Source organism: Meleagris gallopavo, chromosome 7 (assembly GCF_905368555.1).
Source record: "Meleagris gallopavo chromosome 7, MGAL_WU_HG_1.1, whole genome shotgun sequence".
NCBI classification, from domain to species: Eukaryota; Metazoa; Chordata; class Aves; order Galliformes; family Phasianidae; genus Meleagris; species Meleagris gallopavo.
Genome location: NC_139410.1, coordinates 18,013,065 through 18,022,622, shown reverse-complemented (window position 1 = coordinate 18,022,622; position 9,558 = coordinate 18,013,065). Strand labels below are relative to the sequence as shown.

The 9,558-nt window shown below is 44.0% G+C and overlaps 2 protein-coding genes across 4 annotated transcripts; one reads left to right on the top strand and one right to left on the bottom strand.

Moving 5' to 3' along the window:
- The first annotated feature begins 10 nt into the window (after nt 1-10).
- Nucleotides 11-9,388, top strand: PHOSPHO2 (phosphatase, orphan 2). 2 transcript variants are annotated; one of them, XM_085228897.1, is made up of 2 exons: nt 11-822; nt 8,086-9,388. In XM_085228897.1, the coding sequence occupies exon 2, from the start codon at nt 8,088-8,090 to the stop codon at nt 8,820-8,822; it is 735 nt and encodes a 244-aa protein (XP_085085023.1). In that variant the 5' UTR covers nt 11-822; nt 8,086-8,087; the 3' UTR covers nt 8,823-9,388. The 2 variants fall into 2 exon arrangements, with proteins under 2 accessions (XP_085085023.1, XP_010712020.1); XM_010713718.4 differs by lacking the exon at nt 11-822 and adding an exon at nt 7,828-7,961.
- On the bottom strand, nt 1,186-7,711 carry CFAP210 (cilia and flagella associated protein 210). Of its 2 annotated transcripts, none has more exons than XM_085228890.1 (9): nt 7,249-7,711; nt 6,539-6,765; nt 5,723-5,896; nt 5,436-5,629; nt 4,421-4,577; nt 3,749-3,888; nt 2,781-2,973; nt 2,148-2,312; nt 1,186-1,715 (listed from the first exon to the last, which is right to left on the bottom strand). In XM_085228890.1, the coding sequence occupies exons 1-9, from the start codon at nt 7,709-7,711 to the stop codon at nt 1,395-1,397; spliced, it is 2,034 nt and encodes a 677-aa protein (XP_085085016.1). In that variant the 3' UTR covers nt 1,186-1,394. The 2 variants fall into 2 exon arrangements, with proteins under 2 accessions (XP_085085016.1, XP_085085017.1); XM_085228891.1 differs by having other exon boundaries at nt 7,267-7,711.
- Nucleotides 9,389-9,558: the final 170 nt, after the last annotated feature.

The following is a 9,558-nucleotide window of genomic DNA, read 5'->3' as shown; positions in this document are numbered from 1 at the left end:
GGCGACTGGGTTCGTCCTCCCTTCTCCCGCCTAGAAGACACTCCTCGAGGAGGCGATTGCTGCCGTTAGGAAGGAACACGTCCACTCGCTACACAGCAGAGATAAGAGGAGCTGTGATCGAGCTGGGGGCCGCCCTCTGGCTCCAGGCCCCGTGCTGTATGTGAGAGCCTTTTGCTCTCCGAAGCCAGGCTCAGAACGTTGATGGCACACAAAGACCTGTTTTCCAAATATTATCAATCATCCTTTTTGTGAAACTTCCTAACTTTCTTACAACTTGTGTTAACTAATGTCCTGGCCGAGAGAGATGGACAGCTCGGGGTTGGAACAGAAGGATGTGTGCAACAAAGCTAAGCTTCAAGTTCCTTGGGCCGTATTTCTGATGGACCCCAAAGTGGGAATGTCCTGCTCAGAGCCCAGGATATCGCAGAGGAAGTTACACGAAATTCTAACTGTCCATGTCACGTGAAACATGATGGAAACGTTTCAGCAGAGACAAATCTCAAGGATCGAGATGTATGTGTGGCTTTGTGCAACAGAGCAAGCTCCAAAGAGTTCCGTGCTCCCTGAGAAACAATTTTAGATCTGAATTTGCCTACTGCAGATTGCATATTATTCTTTTTGCAAGAACCACCAAACTGTGTTGTTTCTTATTGCTGTGGTATTTTTGTCATAGCTATTTACAGCTACATGGGGACTTACTTGCCTTTTGGATAACCACATTTGTCTGTGACCAGCTTACATCCTTACTTCTACATAACTAATTTACAGCAAAGCATTAATTTTACAGGGACAGTTGCAAAGCACTACAGAAACTGCAGTAACGTAAGTACTCTGACTTTTGTGTGCATTCTTGCCCTGTAGATTCTGTTATTTTTTTTTCATTACGGAGAATACAGAATATGGAAATAGGCTAGCAAGCACTGTAACTTTTTGCACCTTTTTTTGGTGTTGGGAATCTGTATCACACATATATCCTGTAAGACTGAAAAACATGGGATAGTGCATTTATAGAAAAATAATGAAAAAGGAACAGTAGTAGTGAGCCTTTGGCTGGAATGGGTAATGTTGATGGTCAGAATTATATATAATGCATTCTTATAGCCAGTTATATGAAACCATAACTCTGTTCACATCACGTAAAATGTGATGGAAAAATTTCAGCAAAGAAACACCTTACAACTTCCATAAAATACAAGTTGGTGTTTTTTTAGAACATAATTCTATGGAATTTATTTTTTCAAATGGACTTTCAGATTCATAGCATATATTTAATGTAGATCCATTTATGGTTTTGACTGAAGATTCAAGGTTCAAGAAATTGGGGTTTTGTTTGTTTGTTTGTTTGTTTTTTAACCACATAAAAAACTACTTTTGGCTTTCCTTGCTGGATAGTCTCAGTGCTCTTCCATAGTTTTAACTTCTTCAGCAGTAGTACTGCTACAACAAGGTAATTGGGTCTCAGCGACATCCTGCTCTTGAAAATGAGGATTTGTTCCTCCACTTCCTCTGGAAAATGGGCCACCTCCAAGTCCTATTATTTCTCTGGAAGCTTTCAGGAGAGGATAGAGATGATGTGTAGTCCTGGACTCTGATTCAATTACTTGCTTTGCATACTTCTGAAATTCATGTTCTTTATGGAGCGCAATAAGCTCTTTCTGAGCATTGTAGTCCAAGTCTGCTTGCTTCTCCTGCTTTTCTTTTGCCTTCTTTTCTGCCTGAGGAAGAAAAAGAAATAAAAAGGTAATAACAAAGCTTAGTACTTCTTTCACAACATAATTGTCTGTTAAAATTTAGAGAGGGTAAGCTTACAGGAGATTGGAGGTGATGTTACCATGCTTGTCAGATATCATTCCTCCCCAGTTCATTCTCAGCTCACCCCACCATAGGAAAGTGTACACTGAATAGCTGAATGTACATCAGCATTCACTGCTGTTCCTTGGGGATCTGCCCAGAAGATACAAGGGGACAGCAGCCATACATAAAGACACAGGACAGGAAGTGATGTGTCATTGCAAACCAGCCTTCACTCATGCACCACTCCTTGATGGGAAAGGGTTTGTATGGGTGACTCCCACACTGACTAGCACTGTCAGTTAGGTTCATGCTCCTTTTTGAAGGTACTGGAAGAGAACGGCACTTCCATTTACCATTTGCTGGATCTGAATTTTCTGTACTTCTATGTTTGCATCACGTTGTCTTTGTTTCTTGGCTTTTTCTGTTTCCAGATAGATCTGATTCTTTTCCACTAACGCTTGAAGTTCTTTTTTACTTTCTGCTTTTTCCTCTCTCTCCTTTTCCAATTTCATCTGGACCTGCATTTTATAAAATAGAGAGAATTAACCAAATATGTACCCTGCTAGTTTGAGGAGCCATGTCTTTCAATCAGCCATTCTCCAGGCCAGATCCAGAAGCAATAACAGTGCAGTCCCACACCAGTGCTCTGATGTGCTGGATGATGGCAGCTGCACTCTGTCCAGGCCCAGTTTCTGGCAGCACTGACAGGCTCCTCGACTGCAGGAAACAGGGCTGAGACTGAGAAGTGTTTGCACAAATTACTAACAATTACAGAGCTTTCAAACTCAAATGGATGAACTCAGGTACCTTGTGGCTTGCTTAAGGTGTTAGATGTGTGACTGTAAATCATAAATATGCAAGGCAGCTACTGAGAACTTGTGGGTATGTCTCACTAACAGTTAAACACGCTAAAAAACACAGTATTCCTAGAAGGTATTCCTAGGTACATGCCAGAAAGAGGGAGGAGAACAGGTTAGATTTCTTACCACAGTGGCTCGGTGTTCAGCAATAGACTCAATGGCAGCCTTTTTTTTTGCTTCTTTCTCTTTCTGTTCTTTTTCTTGTGCAGCTTCTATTTTTGCAATGTCTCTAGCAATACGCTCGTCCTCCATCTTCATTGCTTCACTCATTTGGGCAGCTAATTGCCTAACAATTTTATCCCGGTGTTCCTGTGTTATTCTGTAGAGGAACGTAAGTATTCATAACATATGCACCTAGTCTACATGAAGGACTGCTTCTACCAAACCCCACCCATTCCACTTCTTCATCTCCTCATATTCCTCCTGTTGTATTTTTTAAAATTATCTGATTTAGCGAATAAGTGTTCCCTATATTTTTGTAACACAATTTTTTGTTACAATGAAATGCTGTATCATTCGGAGTCTGCCTAGAATCTTGCTTTTAGGAGAGACCTGTAGGAAGTATTGGCCAGAAATAGGAACAGTTAGATTAACTCACTGGCATATTCATGCTGTACTTTCAGTGTTAAATAGGTAGACTTTACTAATAGCATTATTAATGAAGTAATTTAATTAATTAATATAGGTACCTTGTTAAGAAGTAGAACTATTTTTCTTGATCTATCTCAGAGAAGTACAGCTTATGCCCCAAAATACTTTTTAACTATGATACTTTGTCTTTAATTGCTGAGAGGGTGGAGGCTTGTCAGGACATATAGAAAACCACTGTTCCCAACACACTGGAGTAGAACTTTGCACTTTTGTAAATCTTTATGTTTTGAGGAGTGAGGAGATCTATTACTAACGCACAGATCTATTACTAATGATGCTGTGAAAGAACTTCCTTTTTGTCCTGAATTCTCTGTGTCCCACTGACTAGAATTTAATTACAGAATAATTGTGGGTTTTGTTATGTCATTAGTCTGAAATATTTGAATAAGAAAAATGTGCAGTTCTTAATTTAGATACATTTTATAAGCTAGCTTTGAACCTACCTACGCATTTCAGCTTCTTTCTCTTTCATCAGCTTGGCAATAGTTTGCTTTGCTTTGAAATGAGCTCTAATCCGATCATCTTCTTCCATTTGCTTTTGTTCCTCCACTGCTTTGATTATTTTCTGGTTAGCTACATGTTCCTGCATAGGCAAAATGATCCTGATACAACATGAAGTTTAGAAAATCTAGGCTTGGAATAGCAACTCCCTCTCTTCGTGTTTCTTTCAAAGAGAATGGAGAGGAAAGGGATTCTTATTGCTTCCTCATCTGGTTTGAACATGCATGAAGGGGAAGTGGTAGAAAAGAGAAAGAAGGAGAATCAAGCATCAGACATGGGTTGGAGCTGCTTCTGCCAACCCATTACTGTGCAAAGCAAGGAGCATTATCCCTTGCTCCCATCCATGCACATGGGAGAATGGAATGCTGAGAGGGATAGGACTGTGCAAACCCCTCCAATTATTTTCATATTCACAAACTATAATTATTCCCCTTTCCTACAAAGAAAAATGGGCATAAAACTGGGCAGGTACATAGTATCTGGCATACTGAAGCTATCAGCAAACCTCCTGTTGCCAGTAGGCCCGTTAAGCTATATTAATTAACATTACTGTTTCACTCCAGACAGCCAAAACAAAGTGAACATTTTGAACTCTTTGCTTTCCTGTTACTTACATGATACAGCCTCTGGCGTTCAACTTTTTCCTCCTGTTCCTTTTCCATCTTTCTCAGAAGTTCTAATTGGTACAATTGGCTCAGTCTCTGTATTTCTTCTCCTTCTCTTTTGTCTTCTAGCTTGGCAAGATCTGCTTGATGCTTGCGCTCTTTTATTCTGAAACAAAAAAAGGAGTGGAATTTATGAGTGAGGGGCCATATGAAGCAATGAGCAGATAGGGATTCTGCTTGTCTACAGGTACTTTAACACTAAAATATCTGGTATTTTGAAGAGAAGGTGGGTAGAATGTGTGAGGTAAAAACCAGCATCATTGTAGTGGTAATCTCACCAGAAATTAGCTACATAGTATATGCAGATGTACTGCAGTTGACTGGTAAGCACCTCTGCATCCAGTACATTCTGCCATATCACTGCAGCAGCTTCAGTGGGCAAGATTTCCCCATTCCCACACTTCTCTGTCTGGACACGCAGGCAACAACTCAAACCAGTAGTATTCTTCCAGACCTGGAATACTTGAGACCAGACTTTAAACCTACTACCTGCATCAGGGAATTTGATTCCTTCTGTTAGCCAGCAGTTCTGTAATTGTCACCTGCATTGGTGACTCCCCAGTATATGCTTGGGAACAGCTGAAAGAGTGGAGGTAGCAGTGATGAGTTCTCTAGATGCATTATCTGGCAGCTGATTATGGCCAAAGCAACAGTCTGACTTAATTTCTTCCTTTTCTGGAATCAAAATTGATTTAGAATACACTGTCAGGAACAAAATTGAAATAGTGATGTGGTTAAAACCTACTGCTGCCTACTGGAAGTGATTTCATGTGCAGACTGTTGGCAGCTTTACCAGACTGCTGCTCCTTTTTGTGCAAGGTCTTTTGTTTGGATTATTCTTTTTAAAATGTCACATTTCTGAGACAAATGATTATTAACTCTCGGTAGAAGCCTTATAGAGTGTATTTGTGAGAAGAGAGTCTAAATAATTAATCAAAAATAATCCTACTTTACTGTTACTTACTGTTCCAGCTGATCTCTGCATAGTGCCAGTCGATTCATATAACGTTGATGTACCTTTTCTTCCTCTCTGAGAATAGCTTCTTTACATCTACGTTCTATTTCTTCTTCCTTCTTTTTGTTAACATCTGACTTTAACTTTTTAAATTCAATTTGAGCATCCCTTTCCTTTAGGACCTCAGCAAGTAGAAGGGCACTCTGCAAGAGAACAACTTTAGTAATTTGCATGTCCAAAGTGTTTAAAGAAACTCAAAATTATTTGAATGGAAAAATTGTAAATTGTCAACAAACATGCAACCCTTTCACTCTTTCGTTCTGGTGGTACAGATAAGTTTTTGCTTTATCGATGGTCTCCTTCCATTTTGCTGCTTGGAATTCTGCTTCTTCCAAATCAAGTAACTTTCTTTCTTCCTCTTGCTTTTCTTCACGAAGTTTTTTGGCTTTCAGTTTCCTTTGTGCCTGGCCCTACAATACAGGTAAAAATTCACCTTCTTTTAAACCACATTTAAAAATCATGGATTATGTAAACCATTCTGAAGATAGCATACTCCATGATGTTTTTGTTTTTTTTCTTTTGCATTTCAGGTTTGGCAATTAAACTATTTATGCAGAGCTTAGTTAAAATACATGTTTAAAAGCAAATGTTAAACTAAGGGATTACACTGGAAATACTATTGCATTTTAGAGTCACAGAGTCGTGGTGCGCAGAGCAGAGGGGCAGATCACCTCCCTCGCCCTGCTGGCCACACTTTTCTTGATGCAGCCTGGGATACGGTGGGCTTTCTGGGCCGTGATGGCACATTGCTGGCTCGTGCCCTGCTTGCCATCCACCAGTACCCCCGAGTTCTTTTCGGCAGAGCTGTGCTCTGTCCTTACGTCCCCCACCTTGCACTGTTAATGGGGGTTGCTGCAACCCTGCGTGAGACCTTGCTCTTGGATTTGTTGAACCACACGAGGTCCGTCCAGGCCCTCTGCTCGAGCTTGTCTAGGTCTCTCTGGATGGCATCCCGTCCCTTGGGCGTGTTGATCACACCACCCAGCTTGGCTCTTCTCTTTCTGCATACATGAAAACAACTTGCCTAGTTTAGAAACGCACGCAGTGCTTACCATAATGGTGTTCGTCCAGTCTTTGACAGCCGCTTTGGAGCGTAAGTGCATTTCTTGTCGTTCTTTCTGCTCCGCGAGGATGCGCGCTGCCTCTCTGCTCATGCTGCCGAGGCTGTCCTGCATCCTTTGCCACTCTGCTCTTGGCAATACAATTACCTGACGGAGATCTACTTCGTTTGGAAGAAAACATCCATCTAGAATGTTATTTGCTTCAAATCTGTGTGATGCTGCATGGAGGGGGGAAAAAAAGTACTGATGTTATTTGGAGTCAGAAAATCCCGAATTCAAACCTGTTTCAGCGTTTGAATTCGTGCACGGCAGCGACAGCAAGCGGTCTTTACTGTCGCTCTCCCCAGCTCGGCACCCCGGAGCCAGCACAGAGTGCCTGCTCCCGCGTTCTGACCGTAGAGGTGTTGGTGCTCAGGCTGCGGCACTGCTCAGAGTCCCACGGCCGTCTGTGTGCGCAGGTTTGACCTGTGGTACCTGGCAGTTTGGGATGGCCCTTGGACGTGGGTCTGAGAGCGGCCGGGACCGGGCAGCGCTCCCAGAAGGAAGGGAGGGAGGAAGGGAGAAACGCCGGGGAGGCCGCAACGCACGGTGCGGCTGTGCCTTGCCGCCCTCGTCCCGTGCGCTCGTACGTCCTAAGGACGCGGGTGGGAGCCATCCACCGGGGACACCCCCAGGGACACGGGGAGCGGCTCTGCGCGCACCCGCGAGGCTCCACTCACGCGCCTGCCGCCGCCTCCGGCGCGTCAGCCTCGGCCCCGCCGCCATGGCCGATGGCCCCGCCGCCGTGTGTGCGCCACGTTGCCGGGCAACCCCGCCGGGGCCACGTGACGGCGCGGAGCAGAGGCGGGCGGCGCGGGCCGGAAGTGGCGATCGGTGCGGCCGGCGGTGCCGCTCCCAGCTCTCGGTGCTCTGCCGTCCCGCGGCTCCCCGGGCGCCTGCGCCGCGTTCGGCTCGGGCACGGCGGCGGGCGGGGGCCCGGTGAGGGCCGTGAGGTTCGTCCTGCCGGGGCGCGGAGCTGTCGCGGAGGCTGAGGTAGTGCTCTGCAGCCCGGACTCGCAGGCGGCAGTGCTTTTCGCCGGCCGCGGTTCCTTCCGTTTGGTGTGTCCTCGCCGCCCGCAGCTCGGTATTTCGCTCGCCGAATGCCTCTGAAGTCTGTGGGGCCATCCGAGGGTCCCTCCAGGTGCTGGAGGATCCCGGTTTGTTTGCGCTGGGAGTGCTGGCGGGGAAGTGTGGAACCGCTGCTGCGGTACGAGGCCCGCGGCTGGAGCTGCAGCTCCCGCTGGGCGCAGTCCAAGGCTGCTACGGGCAGAAGTTTGGCACGGGCTGCAGCTCTGACCTTCCCACACTGCTGTTTTTAGCCTCAGCATTACTTTTCCCAAAGTTGTAGTGGCCATAAATAGCTTTCTCTGCTCAGGTATTTGTCTTTCTTGCATATTTTTTTTCTTCTGAGCACAAGACCGGGGTAACAATTCAGTAGTTTCTTTTATGTAAATATTTTTTTTCTCTGTTTGTTTGTTTTGGGAACCACTCATGGACAGCCATGAAATTTCTGTTGGCTTTTGATTTTGACCATACAATCGTAGATGAAAATAGCGACACCTGGATTGTGAGATGTGCTCCTGACAAAAAGCTTCCCAGTGGGTTACGGAACTCCTACCAGCCGGGACATTGGACAGAATACATGGGCAGAGTCTTTGTCTACCTGGGAGACAGTGGTGTCCGAGAAGATGACATGAAAAGAGCCATGACAGCAATTCCCTTCACTGCGGGCATGGTCGATCTTCTGGGATTTATTGGCAAGAACAAAGAGTTTTTCGACTGCATCATTGTTTCAGATTCTAATACGGTATTTATTGACTGGATTTTAAAAGCTGCCAATTTCCATGAGGTATTTGATGAAGTGTTTACAAACCCAGCGGCGTTCAGCAGTACTGGCTACCTGACCGTGCAGAACTTTCATGCCCACCATTGTCCAAAGTGCCCTAAAAACCTTTGCAAAAGGAAAGTTTTAAAAGAGTTTCTAGATAAACAGTCAGAGAGAGGAGTGAGTTACACGCAGATTGCCTATATAGGCGATGGTGGGAATGACTTGTGCCCAGTGATGTTTCTGAAGAAGGGTGATGTTGCTATGCCCAGGCATGGGTATACCCTAGAGAAAAAGATTTCTCAGCTCTCTCGAGATTTCTGTCCTATAGAGTGTTCTGTTCTGGTTTGGTCATCTGCTGTTGAAATTATGTCTTATCTGAAGCTGCTTATAGAAGACCACTTGAAGTAATAAAAGGAAACTGATTTATCTTTTTTTTCCTCCTGGGTGAGAAACGCTGAATGCACATGGAAGCACGTTATAGAACTGGGATATTAGCTGAACTTATGTTGTTTAAACATAATATAAAATTGTATTTTCAGTTTTGTCAATAGTGGGAAAGTGATGTTAAAAGAGCTTTTGGGCGTAGTGTGCATTCCAACATTTGTGGAGAACTGTGCATGTGGGGGGGAGGGGGCTGCGTGAGGAATCATCATTCTCCATCCTGAGCCTTTATCAACCACCAAAGTGATGTTCCATGTGCTGTGGGGAAGGAGTAAGATTAGTGCACAAAAGAATAATTATTTATAAAGAATTTATATGCTTTACTTACCAGGAATGTGATTCTGGAACTTCTGGCTTTGAATACTTTTTTTTTAATCAGGGATAAATGTTTAATTTGTAAATGATTTGGTAAGTCTCTAATCCCGCTTGATCTGAAGATGCATTTATATTTTTAATATACTGAATATTTTACCAAACTAAATTCCTTTTTAATAGTTTGTATTAAAGACAATAAAAATTACTGTCACTGAGAAGAGCAATGCCTGATTTTGTAAGGTATTCTGTAGTGCATTCCTTTCCTGTAAGGGCCTAGAGTGGCTTAACACAAGCGTGGGTGTCAGTCTGCAGAACACCAGTCCTTTGGTCGGTTCTTTCTTGAAGCACAGGAGGAATGTTGTCACTTTGCGCTGTTGCCACTCGGTAC

Bases quoted from the DNA above. Each gene is read 5' to 3' on its own strand.
- PHOSPHO2 (XM_085228897.1), top strand. From the start codon at position 8,088: ATGAAATTTCTGTTGGCTTTTGATTTTGACCATACAATCGTAGATGAA.
- CFAP210 (XM_085228890.1), bottom strand. From the start codon at position 7,711: ATGGCCCCACAGACTTCAGAGGCATTCGGCGAGCGAAATACCGAGCTG. The intron at 5,630-5,722 runs GTTTGTTGACAA...GTTCTCTTGCAG, and splicing joins AAAGAGTGAAAGGGTTGCAT to AGTGCCCTTCTACTTGCTGA. The intron at 1,716-2,147 runs GTAAATGGAAGT...TTTCTTCCTCAG, and splicing joins AAATTCAGATCCAGCAAATG to GCAGAAAAGAAGGCAAAAGA.